This window comes from Bombina bombina, chromosome 1 (assembly GCF_027579735.1).
Source record: "Bombina bombina isolate aBomBom1 chromosome 1, aBomBom1.pri, whole genome shotgun sequence".
NCBI lineage: Eukaryota > Metazoa > Chordata > Amphibia > Anura > Bombinatoridae > Bombina > Bombina bombina.
In genome coordinates, this window is record NC_069499.1 from 141947021 (window position 1) to 141972347 (window position 25327).

General features: G+C 40.4%; 1 protein-coding gene across 1 annotated transcript in view; it reads left to right on the forward strand.

Annotated features, from left to right (window-relative positions):
* Positions 1-25327, forward strand: part of ATL1 (atlastin GTPase 1) — a 343474-nt gene that overhangs the window by 230965 nt on the left and 87182 nt on the right. Inside the window, exons 10-11 of the mRNA XM_053697651.1 lie at positions 15993-16049; positions 17248-17319. Of these exons, the coding sequence (XP_053553626.1) occupies positions 15993-16049; positions 17248-17319 (129 nt within the window). The remainder of the gene's footprint in view (positions 1-15992; positions 16050-17247; positions 17320-25327) is intronic.

Here is a 25327-nt window from a genome sequence, read left to right on the forward strand (position 1 = left end):
GGGGAACCAGGAGTTCCCTAGCGATGTTGGAAGTCTCGAAGATAATTCGCTGGGCAGAGTCTCACTCTTGCCACCTGTCAGCGATTCACATCCCAGGCGTAGAGAACTGGGAGGCGGATTTCCTAAGTCGCCAGACTTTTCATCCGGGAGAGTGGGAACTTCACCCGGAGGTATTTGCACAACTGATTCGTCGTTGGGGCAGACCGGATCTGGATCTCATGGCATCTCGCCAGAACGCGAAGCTTCCTTGTTACGGATCCAGGTCCAGGGAACCGGGAGCGGTGCTGGTAGATGCATTAGCAGCCCCTTGGGTTTTCAACATAGCTTATGTGTTTCCACCATTTCCGTTGCTACCTCGGCTGATTGCCAGGATCAAACAGGAGAGGGCATCGGTAATTCTGATAGCGACTGCGTGGCCACGCAGGACCTGGTATGCAGACCTAGTGGACATGTCGTCCTGTCCACCATGGTCTCTTCCTCTGAGGCAGGACCTTCTAATTCAGGGTCCTTTCAACCATCCAAACCTAATTTCTCTGAGGCTGACTGCCTGGAAATTGAACGCTTGATTCTATCAAAGCGTGGGTTTTCGGATTCGGTTATTGATACATTAATACAGGCTCGGAAACCTGTGACAAGAAAAATTTACCATAAGATATGGCGTAAATATTTATATTGGTGCGAATCCAAGAGTTACTCATGGAGTAAGGTTAGGATTCCTAGGATATTAGCTTTTCTACAAGAGGGTTTAGAAAAGGGTTTATCCGCTAGTTCGCTAAAGGGACAGATTTCAGCTCTGTCCATTCTTTTACACAAACGTCTGGCAGAGCATCCAGACGTCCAGGCCTTTTGTCAGGCTTTGGCTAGAATTAAGCCTGTGTTTAAAGCTGTTGCTCCTCCGTGGAGCTTAAACTTGGTTCTTAAAGTTCTTCAGGGTGTTCCGTTTGAACCCCTTCATTCCATTGATATTAAGCTTTTATCTTGGAAAGTTTTGTTTTTGATGGCTATTTCCTCGGATCGAAGAGTCTCTGAGTTATCTGCCTTACATTGTGATTCTCCTTATCTGATCTTTCATTCAGACAAGGTAGTTCTGCGTACTAAACCTGGGTTTTTACCTAAGGTTGTTTCTAACAGGAATATCAATCAAGAGATTGTTGTTCCATCATTATGTCCTAATCCTTCTTCAAAGAAGGAACGTCTTTTGCATAATCTAGACGTGGTCCGTGCTCTGAAGTTCTACTTACAGGCAACTAAAGATTTTAGACAAACTTTTTCTCTGTTTGTCGTTTACTCTGGACAGAGGAGAGGTCAAAAGGCTTCGGCTACCTCTCTCTCTTTTTGGCTTCGTAGCATAATACGTTTAGCCTATGAGACTGCTGGACAGCAGCCTCCTGAAAGAATTACAGCTCATTCCACCAGAGCTGTGGCTTCCACCTGGGCCTTTAAGAATGAGGCCTCTGTTGAACAGATTTGCAAGGCTGCAACTTGGTCTTCACTTCATACTTTTTCCAAATTTTACAAATTTGACACTTTCGCTTCTTCGGAGGCTGGTTTTGGGAGAAAGGTTCTACAGGCAGTGGTTCCTTCTGTTTAATGTTCCTGCCTTGTCCCTCCCATCATCCTTTTACTTAGCTTTGGTATTGGTATCCCATAAGTAATGGATGACCCGTGGACTGAACACACTTAACAAGAGAAAACATAATTTATGCTTACCTGATATATTTATTTCTCTTGTAGTGTGTTCAGTCCACGGCCCGCCCTGTCTTTTTCAGGCAGGTTCTAAATTTTAAAATTATAACTCCAGTCACCACTGCACCTTATAGAATGACTGGATATGACATGTGAGGGGAGGAGCTATATAGCAGCTCTGCTTGGGTGATCCTCTTGCAACTTCCTGTTGGGAAGGAGAATATATCCCATAAGTAATGGATGACCCGTGGACTGAACATACTACAAGAGAAATAAATTTATCAGGTAAGCATAAATTATGTTTTTTCCAGTCATGTGACTGCTATTGAAAAGCATTGAGAAGCAGTGCATTTATTAAAATAGAAAGTAGGTGGAGCTGTCCGCTTGTGTTGCAGCAAAGCAAAGCAAGCTGAAATTAATCAGTTTAACCAAACCTGAGCTATTGAGCAGATTTCAAAGGAACAAGATCTTCCTGTCTATAAATCAGTCCAGATTGGAATGCTTAGAAAGAACTGTTTGCAGAAAAATGCAAGTGAAGTCTGTGTTGTGTGATTATTTTATTAGATTTATAATGCTGTTGAGCAAATGTTTTTGTTCATTTAACTTGGTTTAATTATATATTATGTGTTGTGTGATTATTTGTTTAGGTTTATAATGCTGTTTAGCATTTAAAGTCTTCATTTCAAAGCTTTAAAAATAATGTATTAGGTGTTACTTATGACAATTTTGAGAGGGGCCTGGAACCTAACTCCCTCACTTCCCATTGACTTACATTATAAACTGGGTTTCAATTTACAACGGTTTTGATTTACAACCATTCCTTCTGGAACTTAACCCCGGCGTAAACTGAGGGCTACCTGTATATCATTGCTAGAGTTTAAAGAGACATGAAACCAAGATTTATTATTTAATGATTCATATAGAGCATACAGTTTGAAACAACTTTCCAATTTACTTCAGTTATCAAATTTGCTTTATTCTCTTGCTATCGTTTGTTGAAGGAGCAACAATGCACTACTAGGAGCTAGCAAAACACTTTGGGTGAACCAATGACAAAAAGCATATATGTGCAGCCTCCAAGCTAACTCCCAGTAGTGCATTGCTGCGCCTGACACTACCCAGGTATGCTTTTCTATAAAGGATACCAAGAAAACAAAGCAAAATAGACAATAAATTGGAAAGTTTTTCTATAACTGCATCCTCTATCTGAATCATAAAAGAAATATTTCTCCTGTTAAGTGTAGTCAGTCCACGGGTCATCCATTACTTATGGGATTATATCTCCTCTCCAACAGGAAGTGCAAGAGGATCACCCAAGCAGAGCTGCTATATAGCTCCTCCCCTCTACGTCATACCCAGTCATTCTCTTGCACCTAACTAATAGATAGGACGTGTGAGAGGACTGTGGTTATTAAAATTAGTTTTTATATCTTCAATCAAAAGTTTGTTATTTTAAACAGCACCGGAGTGTGTTGTTTTTTCTCAGGCAGCATTAGAAGAAGAATCTACCTGAGTTTATGTATGATCTTAGCGGTCGTAACTAAGATCCATTTGCTGTTCTCGGCCATTCTGAGGAGTGAGGTAACTTCAGATCAGGGGACAGCGGGAAGGGTTCACCTGCAAGGAGGTATGTTGCAGTATATTATTTTCTAAGGAATGGAATTGACTGAGAAAATACTGCTAATACCCATATAATGTAAGTGCAGCCTTAAATGCAGTAATAGCGACTGGTATCAGGCTGATATGTATGTATGTTACACTGAGGTATTTCTGGGGAATGGAACTTCACTAAGAAAATACTGTGTACATTTAACTTATATTTGAGCCCCCACTGTAGTGTAAGCGACTAGCAGCAGGCTTATTAGTATCATTTCATAATTTTATTTTAAAACGTTTTACTGGCATGTTAATCGTTTTTCTCTGAGGTACTTGGTGATAAAAAATTTTGGGCATTATTTTTCCACATGGCTGTCGTTTATTTATGAATAAATTCAGTTTGCTGAGCTTCCCCACTGTTATAATATGAGTTGGAGGGGCCTATTTTGGCGCTTTCTTGCGCAGTAAGAATTCACTCACAGTCTTCCTATTCCTTCCTCCATGATCCAGGACGTCTCTACAGAGCCCAGGGGTCTCCAAAACTAGTTTTGAGGGAGGTAATCACTCACAGCAGACCTGTGAGACTGTGCTTTCGACTGTGATAAAACGTTTTATATTCTGTTATCCGTTTTTTGGGTATTAAGGGGTTAATCATCCATTTGCTGGTGGGTGCAATCCTTTGCTAACTCATTGCATTTATTGTGAAAATTTGGTTGCTATAACAAATTTGGTTCATTGTAATTCAACTGTGACAGTTTATTAGTGTTTCTTAAAGGCACAGTAACGTTTTTTATATTGCTTGTAAATTTATTTCAAAAGTTTTTTCCAAACTTGCTAGTTTCATTGCTAGTCTGTTAAACATGTCTGACACAGAGGAAACTCTTTGTGCAATATGTTTAAAGGCCAATGTGGAGCCCAATAGAAATTTGTGTACTAATTGCATTGATGCTACTTTAAATAAAAGTGTACATGTAAAGAAAATTTCACCAGACAACGAGGGGGAAGTTATGCCGACTAACTCTCCTCACGTGTCAGTACCTGCGTCTCCCGCTCGGGAGGTGCGTGATATTGTGGCGCCAAGTACATCAGGGCGGCCCATACAAATCACTTTGCAAGACATGGCTAATGTTATGACTGAAGTATTATCTAAATTGCCAGAAATTAGGGGTAAACGCGACCACTTTGGGGTGAGAACAGAGTGCGCTGATAATATTAGAGCCATGTCTGATACTGCGTCACAATATGCAGAACATGAGGACGGAGAGCTTCATTCTGTGGGTGACGGATCTGATCCAAATAAACTGGACTCAGACATTTCAAATTTTAAATTTAAGCTTGAGAACCTCCGTGTATTGCTAGGGGAGGTATTAGCGGCTCTGAATGATTGTAACACGGTTGCAATTCCAGAGAAAATGTGTAGGCTGGATAGATACTATGCGGTACCGGTGTGTACTGATGTTTTTCCTATACCTAAGAGGCTTACAGAAATTATTAACAAGGAGTGGGATAGACCCGGTGTGCCTTTTTCACCCCCTCCTATATTTAGAAAAATGTTTCCAATAGACGCCACCACACGGGACTTATGGCAGACGGTCCCTAAGGTGGAGGGAGCAGTTTCTACTCTGGCTAAGCGCACCACTATCCCGGTGGAGGATAGCTGTGCTTTTTCAGATCCAATGGATAAAAAGTTAGAGGGTTACCTTAAGAAAATGTTTGTTCAACAAGGTTTTATATTACAACCCCTTGCATGCATTGCACCTGTCACGGCTGCGGCGGCATTCTGGTTTGAGTCTCTGGAAGAGACCATTAACTCAGTTACATTGGATGAAATTACAGACAAGCTTAGAGTACTTAAGCTAGCCAATTCATTTATTTCCGATGCCGTAGTACACTTAATTAAACTTACGGCTAAGAATTCAGGATTCGCCATTCAAGCGCGCAGAGCACTGTGGCTTAAATCTTGGTCAGCTGATGTAACCTCTAAATCTAAATTGCTTAACATACCTTTCAAAGGGCAGACATTATTCGGGCCCGGTTTGAAAGAAATTATCGCTGACATTACTCAAGACAGAGCCAAACCAAGGGCTAGACAGTCTAATTTTCGTGCCTTTCGTAACTTCAAGGCAGGAGCAGCATCAACTTCCTCAGCTCCAAAGCAGGAAGGAACTGTTGCTCGCTACAGACAGGGCTGGAAACCTAACCAGTCCTGGAACAAGGGCAAGCAGGCCAGAAAGCCTGCTGCTGCCCCTAAGACAGCATGAAGTGAGGGCCCCTGATCCGGAAACGGATCTAGTGGGGGGCAGACTTTCTCTCTTCGCCCAGGCTTGGGCAAGAGATGTTCAGGATCCCTGGGCTTTAGAGATCATATCTCAGGGATATCTTCTGGACTTCAAAGCTTCTCCTCCAAAAGGGAGATTTTATCTTTCAAGGCTGTCAGCAAACCAGCTAAAGAGAGAAGCGTTTCTACGCTGTGTACAAGACCTTTTACTTATGGGAGTGATCCATCCAGTTCCGCGGTCGGAACACGGACAAGGGTTTTACTCAAATCTGTTTGTGGTTCCCAAAAAAGAGGGAACCTTCAGACCAATTTTGGACTTAAAGATCCTAAACAAATTCCTAAGAGTTCCATCGTTCAAAATGGAAACTATTCGGACAGTCTTACCTATGATCCAAAGGGGTCAATACATGACCACAGTGGATTTAAAGGATGCCTACCTCCACATACCGATTCACAAGGATCATTATCGGTACCTAAGGTTTGCCTTCCTAGACAGGCATTACCAGTTTGTAGCTCTTCCCTTCGGGTTAGCCACGGCTCCAAGAATCTTTACAAAGGTTCTGGGCTCTCTTCTGGCGGTACTAAGACCGCGAGGAATTTCGGTAGCTCCGTACCTAGACGACACTCTGATACAAGCGTCAAGTTTCCAGACTGCCAAGTCTCATACAGAGTTGGTTCTGGCATTTCTAAGGTCGCATGGGTGGAAGGTGAACGTAGAAAAGAGTTCTCTAAGGCCACTCACAAGAGTTCCTTTCTTGGGGACTCTTATAGATTCTGTAGAAATGAAAATTTACCTGACAGAAGACAGGTTAACAAAACTTCTAAATGCTTGCCGTGTCCTTCATTCCATTCAACACCCGTCAGTGGCTCAATGCATGGAGGTAATCGGCTTAATGGTAGCGGAAATGGACATAGTACCTTTTGCACGCCTGCATCTCAGACCACTACAATTGTGCATGCTAAGTCAGTGGAATGGGGATTACTCAGATTTGTCCCCTATGCTGAATCTGGATCAAGAGACCAGAGATTCTCTTCTATGGTGGCTTTCTCGGCCACATCTGTCCAGGGGGATGCCCTTCAGCAGGCCAGACTGGACAATTGTAACAACAGACGCCAGCCTACTAGGTTGGGGCGCTGTCTGGAATTCCCTGAAGGCTCAGGGATCATGGACTCAGGAGGAGAGTCTCCTTCCAATAAACATTCTGGAATTGAGAGCAGCTCTCAATGCTCTTCTGGCTTGGCCTCAGCTAGCAACTCTGAGGTTCATCAGGTTCCAGTCGGACAACATCACGACTGTGGCTTACATCAACCATCAGGGAGGGACAAGGAGTTCCCTAGCGATGATGGAAGTCTCAAAGATAATTCGCTGGGCAGAGTCTCACTCTTGCCACCTGTCAGCGATCCACATCCCAGGCGTGGAGAACTGGCAGGCGGATTTCCTAAGTCGCCAGACTTTTCATCCGGGGGAGTGGGAACTTCACCCGGAGGTATTTGCACAACTGCTTCGGCGTTGGGGCAAACCAGATCTGGATCTCATGGCGTCTCGCCAGAACGCCAAGCTTCCTTGTTATGGATCAAGATCCAGGGACCCGGAAGCGGTTCTGATAGATGCTCTGACAGCACCTTGGGTCTTCAACATGGCTTATGTGTTTCCACCCTTCCCGATACTTCCTCGTCTGATTGCCAGGATCAAGCAGGAGAGAGCATCAGTGATTCTAATAGCGCCTGCGTGGCCACGCAGGACCTGGTATGCAGATCTAGTGGACATGTCGTCCTGTCCACCATGGTCTCTGCCTCTGAGACAGGACCTTCTGGTTCAGGGTCCTTTCAAACATCCAAATCTAATTTCTCTGAGGCTGACTGCATGGAGATTGAACGCTTGATTCTATCAAAGCGTGGATTCTCGGAGTCAGTGATTGATACCTTAATACAGGCTAGGAAACCTGTTACCAGGAAAATTTACCATAAAATATGGCGTAAATACTTACATTGGTGCGAATCCAAGAGTTACTCATGGAGTAAGGTTAGGATTCCTAGGATATTGTCTTTTCTACAAGAAGGCTTAGAAAAGGGTTTATCTACTAGTTCGTTAAAGGGACAGATCTCAGCTCTGTCCATTCTTTTGCACAAGCGTCTGTCAGAAGTTCCAGACGTTCAGGCTTTTTGTCAGGCTTTGGCCAGGATTAAGCCTGTGTTTAAAACTGTTGCTCCGCCATGGAGCTTAAACTTAGTTCTTAATGTTTTACAGGGTGTTCCGTTTGAACCCCTTCATTCCATTGATATCAAGCTGTTATCTTGGAAAGTTCTGTTCCTAATGGCTATTTCCTCGGCTCGAAGAGTCTCTGAGTTATCAGCCTTACATTGTGATTCCCCTTATCTGATTTTTCATTCAGACAAGGTAGTTCTGCGTACTAAATCTGGGTTCTTACCTAAGGTAGTCACTAACAAGAATATCAATCAAGAGATTGTTGTTCCTTCATTGTGCCCTAATCCTTCCTCAAAGAAGGAACGACTTCTGCACAATCTGGACGTTGTCCGGGCCCTGAAATTCTATTTACAGGCAACTAAAGATTTTCGACAAACTTCTTCCCTGTTTGTTGTTTATTCGGGACAGAGGAGAGGTCAAAAGGCTTCGGCTACCTCTCTCTCCTTCTGGCTTCGTAGCATAATACGTTTAGCCTATGAGACTGCTGGACAGCAGCCTCCTGAAAGAATTACAGCTCATTCTACCAGAGCTGTGGCTTCCACTTGGGCCTTTAAAAATGAGGCCTCTGTTGAACAGATTTGCAAGGCTGCAACTTGGTCTTCACTTCACACCTTTTCCAAATTTTACAAATTTGACACTTTTGCTTCTTCGGAGGCTGTTTTTGGGAGAAAGGTTCTTCAGGCAGTGGTTCCTTCCGTGTAAAGGTCCTGCCTGTCCCTCCCGTCATCCGTGTACTTTTAGCTTTGGTATTGGTATCCCATAAGTAATGGATGACCCGTGGACTGACTACACTTAACAGGAGAAAACATAATTTATGCTTACCTGATAAATTCCTTTCTCCTGTAGTGTAGTCAGTCCACGGCCCGCCCTGTTTTACGGCAGGTCTAAATTTTAAATTAAACTCCAGTCACCACTGCACCCTATAGTTTCTCCTTTCTCGTTTGGTTTTGGTCGAATGACTGGGTATGACGTAGAGGGGAGGAGCTATATAGCAGCTCTGCTTGGGTGATCCTCTTGCACTTCCTGTTGGGGAGGAGATATAATCCCATAAGTAATGGATGACCCGTGGACTGACTACACTACAGGAGAAAGGAATTTATCAGGTAAGCATAAATTATGTTTTTAGATTTTATGTCCCTTTAAGTTCCCAATCAACAGTTTACTTTTTACTTTTAACTTATATTACGATCGCTACCCGACGTGCGCAAACGGGATTGATAAATAGAGCTCCACTCGTAATCCGGCCCTTAATTAGTATAAAATCCCTGTAAATTGTATTTTTGTATTTTCAAAGATATTGCTTTGTACAAGCTGCATTTTACTTCTATCATAAACTAAGGAGTTACATGCACTTCCAATGGATTATACTATTATAACCAACCTAATGAAAATTAAAAGGACATAAAAACCCAAAACTTTTCATTCTTGATTCAGATAGAACATACGGTTTTAAACAACTTTCCAATTTACTTCTATTATCAAATTTGCTTCATTCTCTTAGTACCCTTTGTTGAAGGATCAGTAATACACTACTGGGAGCTAGTTAACAGTAGTGATTAGCTACTCCTGAGCCTACCTAGGTATGCTTTTCAACAAAGAATATCAAGGGAACAAAGCAAATTATATAATAGAAGTAAAGCTCTATCTAAATCATGAATGAAATATTCTCTGTTTCACGTCCCTTTATCAGCACTTTTTTCATGCATTTCTAAACAAATGACTGAAGCTTGTTTGACTCTTCTTTACTACAATTTATAAAGTATTAGGGAATATTTGTTTTGGACACTTACACATACACACATTAGACATGGGAATTCAGAGGTTTCAGATGCGGCCGCTTGCAGCGTATGGCTCTTTTCTGAATTTGAGTTTTGCTTGTGAAAGAGCAGCACACTAATATCTGTGCAAATCCGGTGTTTAGTGTGTTGCACTATCATAAGAAGAAATCTGGTTCTGAAAAGTGCCAAACGTCGCGAGCAACCGTTTTCTTACGCATTCAGAGGCATCCGAAACTTTTAAATGCACATGTCTAACATACACACACATATATACATACACATATACACATACATATGTGTATTTTTAGTCATTGACTGTATTAGTTAAACTCTGTTTATTGTATTACAAATAAGGCTTCTACATTACTCAATTGCTGGTAGAAATTAACCCTTTGGAAAATGTTTCACTACTTCACAATTCAACAGTGATTAACCCCTACACTGTATAATTCCACCCTACAATGTGTAACTCCACCCTACAATGTGTAATGTTACCCTACAATGTGTAACTCCACCCTAATATGTGTAATCCCACCCCCCTACAATGTGTAACTGCACTATGCAACCTACAATGTGTAACTGTACCCTACAATGTGTAACTCCACCCTACAATGTGTAATTCCACCCTACAAATTGTAACTCCGCCCTGCAATGTGTAACTCTACCCTACAATGTATAATTCTACCCTACAATGTGTAATCTACCCTACAGTGTGTAACTCCACCCTACAATGTGTAATTCCACCCTACAAATTGTAACTCCACCCTGCAATGTGTAATTCTACCCTACAATTTGTAACTCCCTACAATGTGTAATTCTACCCTATCATTTATAACACCCTACAATGTGTCATTCCACCGTAAAATGTAAAAATCCCTACAATATGTAATTCCGCCCTACAATTTATAACTCCCTACAATGTGTAATTCTACTCTACAATTTGTAACTCCCAGGGTGGATTTGATTTAAATCAAACTGATTTAATTCACAATTTAAATCACGATTTAAATCACTAGTCAGTAAGGCTTGATTTAAATCATAGTTTTCTACATAAAGACTAATTCTTGCTGGTATAACTTTAATATGCAAATAGATGAAGATTTTTAGAATAACAACTTTTCATATTAGTTTTTTTATCCCCAGTTTAATAGGTTAATCAATATAATTCATATTTGGACAACTTTTCTGTTGTACTTAGGAAGGAGAAAAATAATCATTACCTTTATAATAACAATTTAAATAGATTTATTCAACTGAAACAATAACATTACAGCATATGTTATTTGCTTAAACAAACATCCATGTTTGTTAACTAATTTGGCTAAACAAAATATATATATTTTAAGAAACTTAGACTGTCAGCCCAGCCTACACATGAAAAACTTAAATACTGTCCTCTGTAGCTCACTCGTCATCTTCAGCTTCTTCTTTGTTCATAATCTGGAAAAGAAAAACAAGCTTTCCTGTTTTATTGGGTCCCAAACGATTTCTTAATTTAGAATGAATGAGTCCAAAGGAAGAGAATATTCTTTCAACGCCTGCAGAAGAAGCTACTGCTGTTAAAAGTGAAATCATTACTTGAACAGTCTCTAAATCCAAGTGCTTAAGTGACTTCCACCAGTTCACTGGTGTGACTTTCTTTAAAATATCTTCAGCAAACATATATTTCTTGAATGGTTCCCCCTTAGCTTTGAAGTTTATTATAGTTGGCATTACAGATTAATGATTGCTGAATACTCATGTCATAGCTAACTCCTCTTCCTCAGCACTTAAGTTTTGACCCTGATACTGGATATTGACAATATTTGCCAAAAAATGAGCTGGAGACAGTGCTTGTCCCAAATCCCATTTAAATCCCAAAAATCAGATTTAAATCCCAAAAATCAGATTTAAATCAAAAACATCTGATTTTTTTGATTTTTTTTAAAAAAATCATTGATTTTTATCCACCCTGGTAACTCCCTACAATATGTAATTCCGCCCTACAATTTATAACTCACTACAATGTGTAATCCTACCCTACAATATGTAATTCCACCCCCTACAATGTGTAACTCCACCCTACAATGTGTAATTCTACCCTACAATGTGTAACTCCCGACAATGTGTAATTCTACCCCACAATGTTTATCTCCACCCTGCAATGTAATTCAACGCTACAATGTGTTACTCCACCCTACAATGTGTAATTCTACCCTATAATGTGTAATTCCCGACAATGTGTAATTCTACCCCACAATGTTTATCTCCACCTTGCAATGTAATTCAACACTACAATGTGTTACTCCACCCTACAATGTGTAACTCCCGACAATGTGTAATTCCACCCAAGAATGTAATTCCACCTTACAATTTTTAACTCCACCCTACAATGTGTAATTCCACAATCAATGTGTAAGTCAACCCTACATTGCGTAATTCAACCATACATTGTGTAACTCCACCCTACAATGTGTAACTCCACCCTAATATGTGTAATTCCACCCCTACAATGTGTAACTGCACCATGCAATGTGTAATTCCAACCTACAAATTGTAACTCTACCCTACAATGTGTAACTCTACCCTACAATGTGTAATTCTACCCTACAATGTGTAATCTCCCCTACAGTGTGTAACTCCACCCTACAATGTGTAATTCCACCCTACAAATTGTAACTCCACCCTGCAATGTGTAATTCTACCCTACAATTTGTAACTCTCTACAATGTGTAATTCTACCCTATCATTTATAACACCCTACAATGTGTAATTCCACCCTAAAATTTGTAACTCCCTAAAATATGTAATTCTGCCCTACAATTTATAACTCCCTACAATGTGTAATTCTATTCTACAATTAGTAACTCCCTATAATGTGTAATTCCACCCTAAAATTTGTAAATCCCTACAATATGTAATTCCGCCCTACAATTTTGTAACTCACTACAATGTGTAATTATTCTTTACAATTTGTAACTCCCTACAATGTGTAATTCCACCCTAAAATTTGTAACTCCCTACAATATGTAATTCCGCCCTACATTGTGTAATTCCACCCCCTACAATGTGTAATTATTCTTTACAATTTGTAACTCCCTACAATGTGTAATTCCACCCTAAAATTTATAACTCACTACAATGTGTAATTCCACCCTACATTGTGTAATTCCACCCCCTACAATGTGTAACTCCACCCTACCATGTGTAACTCCCAACAATGTGTAATTCCACCCCACAATTTGAATCTCAACCCTGCAATGTAATTCAACACTACAATGTGTAACTCCATCCTACAATGTGTAATTCTACCCTACAATGTGTTACTCCTTAAAATGTTTAATCCCCCTACAATGTGTAACTCTACCCTACAATGTGTAACTCCCTACAGTGTGTAACTCCACCTTGCAATGTGTAATTCTACCCTACAATGTGTTACTCCTTACAATGTGTAATCCCCCTACAGTGTGTAACTCTACCCTACAATGTATAATTCCACCCTACAATGTGTAATCCCCCTACAGTGTGTATCTCCACCCTGCAATGTGTAATTCAAGCCTACAATGTGTAACTACACCCTACAATATGTAATTCTACCCTACAATGTGTTACTCCCGACAATGTGTAATTCTACCCCACAATGTTTATCTCCACCCTGCAATGTAATTCAACGCTACAATGTGTAACTCCACCCTGTAATGTGTAATTCTACCCTACAATGTGTTACTCCTTACAATGTGTAATCCCCCTACAGTGTGTAACACTACCCTACAATGTATAATTCCACCCTACCATGTGTTACTCCCTACAATGTGTAATCCCCCCTACAGTGTGTAACTCCACCCTACAATGTTTAATTCCACCCTACAATGTGTAACTCCCTACAATGTTTAATCCCCCCTACAGTGTGTAACTCCACCTTGCAATGTGTTACTCCTTACAATGTGTAATCCCCCCTACAGTGTGTAACTCCACCCAACAATATATAATTCCACCCTACAATGTGTTACTCCCTACAATGTGTAATCCCCCTACAGTGTGTAACTCCAACCTGCAATGTGTAATTCAAGCCTACAATGTGTAATTCTACCCTACAATGTGGAACTCTCTACAATGTGTAATTCCACCCCACAGTGTGGAACTCCACCCTACAATATGTAATTCTACCCTACAATGTGTAATTCTACCCTACAATGTGTAATTCTACCCAACAGTGTGGAACTCCACCCTACAATGTGTAATTCTACCCTACAATGTGTAATTCTACCCTACAATGTGTAACTCCACCCTATAATGTGTAACTTCACCCTGCAATGTGTAATTCCACCCTACTATGTGTAACTTTACCCTAAAATTTGTAACTCCCTACAATATGTAATTCCGCCCTAAAATGTATAACTCCCTACAATGTGTAATTCCACCCTACAATTTATAACTCACTTCAATTTATAACTCACTTCAATTTATAACTCACTACAATTTATAACTCACTACAATTTGTAACTCACTACAATGTTTAATTCCACCCTATATTTTGTAACTCCACCCTACAATCTGTAACTCCACCCTTATATTTGTTACTCCCTACAATATGTAATTCCACCCTAAAATTTATAACTCCTTACAATGTGTAATTCCGCCTTACAATTTATAACTCACTTCAATTTATAACTCACTACAATTTATAACTCACTACAATGTGTAATTCCACCCTATATTTTGTAACTCCACCCTACAATGTGTAATTCCACCCTACAACGTGTAACTCCATCCTACAATGTGTAACTCCACCCTACAATGTGTAACTTCATCCTACAATATGTAATACCATCCTACAATGTGTAATTCTACCCTACAATGTGTAATTCCACCCTACATTGTGTAATTCCACCCTACAATGTGCAACTCCACCATAATGTGTAACTCCACCCTACAATGTGTAACTGCACCCTACAATGTGTAACTCCACCCTGAAATGTGTAACCTCACCATACAATGTGTAATTCCACCCTACAATGTGTTACTCCGTACAATGTGTAATTCCACCCTACAATTTGTTACTCCGTACAATGTGTAATTTCACCCTACAATGTGTTACTCCCTACAATGTGTAATTCCACTCTACAAAGTATAACTCCACCCTGCAATGTGTAATTCCACCCTACAATGTGTTACTCCCTACAATTTGTAACTCCACCCTGCAATGTGTAATTCTAACATATAGTGTGTAGCTCCACCCTACAATGTGTAACTCCACCCTACAATGTGTAACTTCACCCTGCAATGTGTAATTTCACCCTACAATGTATAACTCCACCCTAGAGTGTGTAATTCTACCCTACAATGTGTAACTCCCTACAATGTGTAATTCCACCCTACAGTGTGTAACTTAACCTTACAATGTGTAATACATTTTCGTGGTTCTTTTTACCACTACCCTTTCTAAAGATTATTTAGTATACAGCACCCACCTCCCTACATTAATAGGATAAATACACCCTGGATTTTGTAACAGGGATACCATTGTGTAGTGCCACTATCTCTCTCTCTTTCTCTGTGTCGTTCCCTCTCCCCAATGTGTAACGTCACCCTGCAATGTGTAATTCCACCCTACAATGTGTAACCACACCCGACAATGTGTAATTCCACCCTACAATGTGTAACTTACTCATAACACCACAGGAGTGAGCACAATGTTGTCTATATGACACACATGAACTAGCACGGTCTAACTGTGAAAAACTGTCAAAATGTGTTGAGATAAGAGGCGTCCTTCAACAGTTTAGAAACCAGTTTGAACCTACCTAGGTTTAGCTTTCAAAAAGTATACCAAGAGAACAAATCAAATTTTATGATAACATTAAATTGGAAAGTTGTTTAAAATTGCACGTCCTATCTGATTCATGAAAGTTTAATTTTGACTTGACTGTCCTTTTAAATATGAAATTGCATAAATATGATTTTTCATGTTTTCAGCTACTTGACTGCAAAGACTCCAATGCACTTATATGTATATCTATCTATGTATACATATGTATTTATGTGTTTATATTTTTATATATATATTTGTAAATACATATTTGTATATGTATACATATATATATACACAGTATATATATATATATATATATATATATATATATATATATATAGTATATATATATATAGTGTATATATATATATATATAAAAAACATGTTTATGTATGTATCTCTATGTCAAAGCCCTTTGATTGCCTTTCTTTTCTAACACCTGAGCCCTTATAACCTTTTTATGCAATTTTAAAAAAAAAAAATTATATGGTAAGATTTTGTTACTGATTGAGTACAGTGTTCTGTTTAGACAATCCAAAGACTGCCTCCTTTTTTTTCTAGAAGCAATTAGCATATACAAACATTAAAGCATTTAATCATTAGTCATATACTTTTACTGTATTAACCAATATGTGTTTCATTTCATTATATAAACAGGCATATATAAAGATATATCAAGGGGAAGAATTACCACATCCAAAGTCAATGCTACAGGTAATTATTTTCTGTTACGTTGCAAATATGTGTATAATCAGAAGGCTCAGAAGGTTGCAAAAGAGAAGTGTGGCTTCCGTCACTGTGTGAGATATCTCTGAGATAATTAGATAGATAGATAAACAGAAATAATGGCCAATAAAACCTAGAATCTATTAGTTTATCTCTTTGTGGCTGCAATAAGTGATTTAATTCCTTTGTGCCAGTACCACAAATAGTATTGATCCCTCCTTTTGTGCCAGTAACACACATAATATTGCTTTATCCTCCTTTGTGTCAGTGAACATTTAAAACAATTATTTACCCTTTTTGGTTCAAGTAACACTGAACATTGATTTTATCCTATTTGTGCAAGTAACAAGATTAATATAACTTAGAGTGTTTGCATATTCATTTTAGACAAAGATCAAGCTTCATAGTATTTTACTAAATATTATGCCGTGTTTCAAAAGCTTCACTATTGGAAACAATCTGGACTCGCTGTACTTTCTACTATACTTAAAATTAACTTTTTTTTCCGTCCGTTATACCAAGGTGCAAAACCCTATTGGAAGATACAGAATAAACATGGTTTTAAAAATGCTATTTTTTCATTCCAAAATAATAAAGCTACCAAACAAATAATTATTGAAGCCTAAGCCTGTTTAAGTTGTACTATTCAGTGGTATAGATACAGGGGCATTAATATCATAATCTAATCCATGTTAAAATGTTTAATAAAGAAAAATAAAGCTATGCAATATACATCTGTTATAGAACTCTTTATATTGTGCTTGTTCCACTCTCCATCATCCAGGTAGAATATAGAATATTAAAGCAAACAGAGGCACCAGCAGACTGTTGACAGATATATGGGGCTTTGTACTTAAGTGTGCTGCATTGTGTCTGTCCCAGCAGTATGTTACTCAGTAATTGCTTATAATATATCAATGCAAGGAGCTCATTTTTGCATGTGCCCCTAATTGGACATAAACATACACAAGAGGGTTTTCAAAGGGTGTATTACTGGACTATTCTTGATTTGTAAAAATATTTGTGCAAAATATATTTGTTGTCTATGCAGATTGTTTGTGATACAATATTTAATTGCTGATATATACTATGCATATATACGAAAATCAACATTAATGTCTCTACGTTTATATAATCTTCTATTTCAGAACCATCTTACTTAGCACTTTATCTTTTCTCTTTCAAGGCCACAGCTGAAGCCAACAATCTAGCTGCTGTAGCCACAGCAAAAGATCTGTACAATAAGAAAATGGAAGAGGTAAGAAAAAAACACAAAGCCAAGATACATAATACAAATATCCAAATGAAGCAAAACATCATCAACTAAATTACAAAATATTTATTGAGTCATAAATCAAAACATGACACCAATTTAAGTTGCTTATTGACAGAAGTACTTTCTTTTTCAAGATACGATGAGTCCACGGATTTCATCCTTGTGGGATATTCTCCTCCTGGTCAGCAGGAGGCGGCAAAGAGCACCACAGCAGAGCTGTATAAATAGCCCCTCCCTTCCCTCCCAACCCAGTCATTCTCTTTGACTGTGTTAGTTAGATAGGAGATGGCAAAGTGAGGTGTTAGTAAAGATTCTTCAATCAAGAGTTTATTATTTTTAAAGTAGTGTCAGTGAGTGCTACTTTGTTCTGGGGTGTAGCCTAGACCTGATCAGTCTCTGCAGGAGAGCATTTGGTGGCTTTAAAGCAATAGGAACTGGTGGGACATAAATTCTCACTGCGCCTCCTATACCTGTTTGCTGCCCTAATACAGATAGCCTAAGCACTTTTAAGTCAGGCTGATCTTAGTCCACAGGGCTATGGGAGGGAGAGGTCCTCTGAAAACCTGTTGGATGGCCATGCTGTCGCACAGCATTCGAGGTAAGTGCTAACTTTATTTTTCTGGGGACATTATTCTCTCAGATGAAAGTGAGCACTGCATTACATACACTAACATGTCAAGGGCTAAGATACAGATTGAGCTCCTTATTATGATGGGCAGAGATTTGTTTTTAAGACACTGGGGCTGGATGGATCTATGTTATGTTTTTCTATGATAACATATATCGTCTGGAAACAACTAGCTTTTATTTCTGCCAACAGACTTTTTAGACCACTGGTCTTCTTAAGAGTTAGAGCTACCGGACATGCGGTAGCATACTCGGATACTTTTTGTTTTCACTGTTATTTCTCCCAGTGTCAGATCTATATAGATCTTAATGGGACCGGGAGATTGAGTATGGGGACGCCCACGATGGGCGGAGTTGCCTTCCCGCCGTTTCTGAGCTCCTTCCTCCATCTCTACACACATACAGTAAGAGTGCTGGGAGATGGAGTACTGTTACGTCCACGAGGGGTGGAGCTTTCCGGGAGTTGGTTAGTTGCACTTTCTTCCTCCTTTATGATTCCGGAGGGTAGAGAGTTTAACTCAAAAGGCACTGTATTGCTATGTAGCGCTCAGTGTTAGACCTTTATACATCGTGTGTCAGATGTGTTCACAGGTCTTTGATTATTATTCAGTTTTTCTAGGACACTTGGGCACCTTTAGCACATTAGCTAGGGTCCAGTACGGTTGCTTAATTCTGAATTCAGTTGGCTAAGCAATAAACTCAATGTGATTGTTAAAACTATAGTTTTTTATTATACAGACTCAGTTGCGGGGGTTAGTGTATCCTTGTGAATAGGATACTACAGAAGCACTCAAACGATAATGTTATTTTCACTTTTAAAGAAACAGTGCTGTTTTTTTTTTAAAAAAACTTTATTTTTCAATCGAAGGTTGCCATAAACAAACAAACAATGCTTCAATATTATGTAGTTGCAGTTACATTCCAAAGATTCTATTACAACTTCAAGTTTTCTTTGGCAACACCTTCATTTTCTATATTTTCCTTCTTAAGTACCCTCCCCCTCCCCAACTCCCTCTCCATTATCCAAACTTTTACCTCCTCTCCCTCGCGAGCAGCAGCAACATAGTATGTCACCATGTGTAAGTTAAGTGTTCTCTACACGTCTCTCTGCCCTTTCCGTGTATAGGAAGTCCCATTTGCCCCTAAGGTTTTCTCCTAGTAGGTATTCAGTGTTTTTGAGGGGAAGTAGTAACTGTTTTTGCATGGATACGTTCAATGTGCGTATATATGTTTCCCACTTTCTCATGAATGGTCTTGTTCTACCCTGTATATCCCCTAAAGTGTCTACTGCCTCACTAGTCAGTTGTCTTTGCATACGTGCTTTAAGCTGCAAGATCGATGGGGCCTTTCCACCTAGCCACTCCCTGAATATAAGGTTCCTGGCCTGGAGAATTATGTTACTAATCCACTTCTCGCTATTATTTGTGGTTAATGAGGAAGTCTCCAGGAACACTATCGATTTGGGGGAGAGTTTTAAAGTTGTATGAAAAGTAGTTTTTATCCAATAAGATACCATTCCCCAGAATCTACTTATTTTTGGACAACTCCATAGCATGTGCATTATGTCTGCGTCTGGCGCTCTGCATTTTGGACAGTGTCCCTCTGAGTCAGGCCTCCACTTTTTGTAAATTTTTGGAGATATATATGCTTTCTGCAGCAGTCTAGTGTGGGATTCTCGGCTGGTCGTCGATAGAGTTGCCCCCCTTGTGTGTTCTATACTTCGCTTTACCACGTCCGTCGTGATATCTATGTGTAGGGTGGACGTCCAGCTATCACTAATGTGTTTAACAGTTGCCTCATTGGCCTGCTGAATGTAGAGTTTGTAAATAGGTGTGATAGTTGTCTCTCCCTTCTCCCTCCTGTTAAGTAGTCTGTTTATCCCCAGATTTTGGTTGGTGAGTTCATCGTGTCTAAGTAGTTCATTCACATAATGTCTTGTCTGCAAGTACGCAAAGTGTAAGTTTGTAAGTCCCTGAACGACTTAATTGAGCTATCTAAACCATTAATTGTCTGAGATACTGAATGCAGACCTTTGGCTTTCCACGCTGCAAAGGTCCCAGTGTCAATACCTGCCGGGAATTCTGGGTTACCCCTCAGTGGGAGGTATTTTGTGTAATGGTGATTAAATTGGAGTTTCTTACAAAGTTTCCACCAGGCTCTCAGAGGGTGGTGTAGCATAGGGTAGTCATTGAGAAGTTTATTAATTTGTGTAGGTGCCATGTGCGGGAGTGCTTGAAGTGACCATGGGGCTACTAGTTGTTCCTCTAGTATCGGCAGTGTAAAGTATTGCGTCCCCGTCAGCCAATCAAGTACATACTTAACTTGCGCCGCCCCACACTATGCTTCCAAATTTGGGATCGCAAAACCCCCTGAGTTAACCTCAGCCATTATCCTCATTGCTTTAATTCTGTGTTTTTTCCCCGCCCACACGAATGAGAGACAGGCTTTGTTGAGTGAACTAAGGTCAGTTTTATGTATGTTCTCTGGTATCATCTGGAATAAATACAAGAGTTTCGGGAACAAAATCATTTTAATTAGGGCTATCCTTCCCGACATCGAGATGGGTAGCTTACTCCATCTATGCATCGTGTCCTGTGTATCCTTAATTATAGGGTGGTAGTTAAGGCGGTACCATTCTCTCGGATTTGTTGAGAGTTTGATCCCCAAGTATGTGAACGAGTTAGTGATGTGTTTAAAGTTAAATGGTAGGGTTTTGTGTGTTAATGTCCTCTGTAACCAGAGCAGCTTGGATTTATCCGTATTTACTTTATAACCGGAAACTAGGCCAAATTGTTGTATAATTTGCATGACCTGCGGAACATTTTTTTTTTGGATTTTGTATGTAGAGTATCATATCGTCTGCAAAGAGAGATAAGTGGCATTGGACTTCCCCAATCCAGAGCCCTTCTGTTTCTGATCGTATTTTAATGGCTAAGGGTTCAATTGACAGGTCAAAGAGTAGGGGGGACAGCGGGCACCCCTGTCTAGTACCCCTACTCAGTTGGAAGGATGGTGACGGAATCCCATTAATTAAAATTGACGCTCTGGGGTTGGCATATATAGTCTGGATTGCATGTGCAAAAAGGCCTGTGATACCAAATTTGTTTAGAGTATGGAAGAGATGGGCCAAAAGGACCATGTCAAAGGCTTTCTCTGCGTCAACTAGCAAAACGCAAGCCTCCTGAGTTTCACCCCCTTCCCTTTTTGTGTTGTTCCAAAAATGGGTTAATATGAATTGGAGCTTTCTAATATTTAAGACCGAGGATCTTCCTTTTACAAAGCCCGTTTGGTCCTGATGTATTAAGGAGGGTAAGGCTACCGCCAACCTATCCGCCAGTATTTTTGTGAACAATTTATAATCCTGATTCATCAGGGAAATAGGCTGGTAAGATTGAGGAAGGAGTGGATCTCTATTTGCCTTGGGGATTACACTAATATTAGCCTCTGTGAATCTTTCGTTTAGGGTCATTTCTCCAGTCATAATTTTGTTATAAAGGGAGGTGAGGGTCGGTGTCATATTTCCCCCTAGCAACTTGTAGTACTCCCCGGGAAGCCCATCCGGGCCTGGCGTCTTGTCAAGTTTAAGCGCAGCTATCGCCTTTAATGTTTCAGTCTCTGTAATTTTTGCGTTTAAAATCCCTAAATAGTTTTCTGATATAGTTGGGGTGCGTATGGTTTTCCAAAATTGGTCTTGTTGGGTGCTAGCTACTGTGCTCCCCTTATATAGGGACTTATAATACTTTGTGAAGGTAGTTTGGATGTCAGTTGTGGAGGTGTGTAGGAGGTTCCCATCTTTGATGGCATTTATGTATCTGTTGGGCCCATGGAGTTTGGTAAGCCTAGCCAGGAACTTCCCAGTCTTGTCCCCATAACGGTAAAATTTAGCCTGCGCTGATGTCATTCCCCTTATCGCATCTTGGTGTAGAGCTGTGTCTCTCGTAGCTTTTGCCTCTATGTAGCTCTGTTTTGTGCTAGAGCAGGGGTTGCGTTAATATTTATTTCTCGCACTTAATAGTCTCCTCAGTAAAATCTCTGATTTTATTTTATTCTTTTTCAGCTTGCCTGCTGAGTACGAGGTGATGATACCTCTCATTACTGCCTTACTCGTCTCCCAAAACAGGAGAGTGTTATCCTTGTGCGCCTCATTTAAGGTTTCGTGAGCCCTCCATTCCCCTGTTAGTAAACGTTTAAAGTTTATATCCCCATAAAGAAATGTGGGGAAAAACCAACGGCGTGGCCTCTCCCTATTAGGTGTGAGAGTCAATTTTAGACTGATAGGGGCATGGTCTGAAATTGTTGGGATATCAATGGTCGCGTCAGTTATGTGTGGTCCTAGAGAGTTGGTAGTTAGGAAATAATCTATCCGTGAGAGTGTGTTTTTTGCTGGTGTTGAGCATGTGTAGTTCTTTTCCTCTGGGTGTTTGTCTCTCCAGATGTCGGTTAAAGCTAATGAGTGTTTAAACTTAGCTAGAGTAATAGAGTCTCTTTTAGTGTTACGCAGAGTCATGTTCTGTATGGCATTGGAGGTGGGGTCTCTAAATCTATCTGCTGGTAATTGCGACACTATGTTGTAATCTCCCCCTAGGATTATCTGTGTGTCTGCAAACTGTAGCATTTGGTTACTTAGATCTCTCCAGAACTCCCTCTTGTCAGTATGTGGGCCATACACCCCCCCAATAGTTAGAATCTTGTTTTCAATTCTCAGTTTAGTAAGGACATATCTCCCATTCGCATCAGCTTGATGTTTGTCAATAGTGTAGGATAGGTTTTTCCTAAAAAGGATAGCGACCCCCCTGGCCCTCTGTTCTTCATAGGTAGTATGCAGTACTTCTCCCACCCACCCGTTTCAACTTCTGATGTTCTATATTAGATAAATGGGTTTCTTCTAAAATCGCTATATCAGCGTGCTGTTTTTTGAGGTATCTGAGTATAGCTTTTCTCTTTATGGGAGAGGATATTCCCCCCACATTCCACGACACTATTTTCATGGTGTGGGACACAATGTGGGCAAATCACTACCTGTCTAGAGAGTGTTGTGTATTGTGTGTAATCGATTTCTGTTGCTACTCACAGTTAGCTGGTCGAGGGAGAGAGTACAATCTTACCGACAGTTCTGAGAATAGTTCAATTTCCCCCTGTTAGTCTCTGAAAAAAAAAGCAACAGTTAAGTATACAGTATATTTCACCCCCACAATTACTGAGTTATAAAACTTAAGACAAGAAAACTGGAAACAGTTTCACTCTGCTCCGCAACAATTAAAACAATTAAACTTTTTGAATAAAAAGAGAAGAAAGAAAAAACTCCCAAACAGCCCCCCCCCCCTTATTCTTCTGTAAGAGCATGCAAACCGTGGTAAAAAACACTTAGAGTTCTAAGCGTCCCTCCACTGGATCAATATAGGCCAATGAGCCAAAAGTACGGATCTTTGTAATGTTCAAAAGTACTTTCCTCTTTCAAGTGTCATCATCTCCTCTTCGGTGAGGCGCCTGCCCATTTTCTGGCGGTTTTCTGGTGTGGTCCAAAAAGACCTGTACCTGCTTCGGGGTTTCGAATAGCCTTGGGCCTTGTGGTGTTTGCAATCTCAATTTGTCCGGGTACATGAGTGCCACCGACTCTCCTTGAGCTATCAACTCTCTGCAATATGGCGAGAATTCTCTCCTCTTTTTGGCAACTTCCGCCGAGTAGTCTTGAAAGATATATATTCTTCTCCCTTCAAAGGAGATGGAAGGTATTCGTCTATAAGCTCTGAGCAGCAGCATTTTGTCTTTGAAATTTAGGTAACGCACCATAATCTGTCTTGGTGGTCTATCTTGAATATTCTCTTGTAGTGATGCTCCTATTCCATGTGCTCGTTCAGCTATGCATGGCACATTAGAGGGGGAGAGCTTAAGTAACCCTGGAAGGACCGTTTCAGCAAAGTCTATCAGATCCCTAGAGGGGACAGATTCCGGAACTCCCACTATACGGATATTATTCCTCCTGGAACGGTTTTCCAGATCCTCCAGTTTAGTTTGCAAGATCTTGTTTTGCTTTTGTAGATTGGTGATTGACGAAGAAGTCTCTCTGTAGCGTTCTTCTCCTTCTTCAATTTTTTGCTCCACATTGGTTAAGCGGGATGAGAATGCTTTCACATCTGTGGACAGAGTATCCAAACCTGTCTGAAGTTGCTCTATCTTGGGCAAAAAGAGGGCAGAGAGTTGTGTTACAATTGGGTGCGGGTCTTGCACAGAGCCATCCGAAGTTTCTGGTCGTTGTTGGTCTGCTTCTTGACTTTCTGTTTGATTTTTATTCCGTCTATCTGGTAGCTTCTGTCTCCCTGACATCCTGTCAGTTTTTTTGTGGTATGGGAGAAAATACTTTTGCATGCATGTAGTTTGTGGTTAAGCAGGTTATTTGTGGATTAGGAAAGTACAGTGGGTTTTGAAATACGCATCAGAATTCAATACTGCGCATGTGTGTGGAGGGTCTTGCTGGGGGGGGCTACATGGCCGCTCTTTAGTGTGCCATAGTTAGTGGTATTTTACTAAGAATAATTCTGAAATGTTCCGTCTAATTATCCTGGGAGAGGTGAAAGGATCAGGGTCTCTTTGTCTCCTCTTGTCCTGCTGGGCACCTAAGCCGTTAAGCTAGCCCCCCTAATCTCTATATGCTTCTGCAGCGCTCTGGTTATCTGACCTGGTATCTCAGAGCCACCCTTTTACTACTTTACTGTCCAGGGCCCAGTGATTAAAGAGGCAGTCTTGGAGAAAATCTGCTCAATAGCTCTGTCCTAGTCGTTTCCTCTCACTAGGCTTTATTGCTCCCGGTGTGTTAGAGGAGCTGCAGTGTACAAATGAGGGCCGGGCTGAAAAATGGCGCTCAGTTTCGCGCCTAAATGGTAATGCACTTTATGGGCTCTCCTTATTGCTCCTTATCCCTTACTCTTATAACTATCGGGTTCTTTTACTCACAAACGGGGCCGATTGCCCAATACTGCTGCGGCTCCACTGCAGTCTGTGTGTCTCTTTAATCTGCCGTCCGGCAATTGCGCAGTTTCCCTTCGGTGTGGAGCTAGGTGATTGCTCTTTTCTCCTTTAAGTTCCGACAGCCTTCAATAGTTAAGGCTGCCAAGGATGCGAGCTGTGGGGGCGCTTTGAAAGGGAGTTTAAACCCTTTTTTCTCACAAGCTGCACGGAGCTCCCTTGCTGTGCGTCTTGCTAGTGCGCCCGCCCACCGGAAGTCACCAACAGTGCTGTTTTTTATGTGTTCTTCTATATACTCCTTTTAAGGCTATTGCTGTAAGGAGTCTGGTGACACCGGTCAATCCTTGCAACAATTTTCTACTATTGTGTCCAGAATAATTTTATGAACCACAGGCAGTGC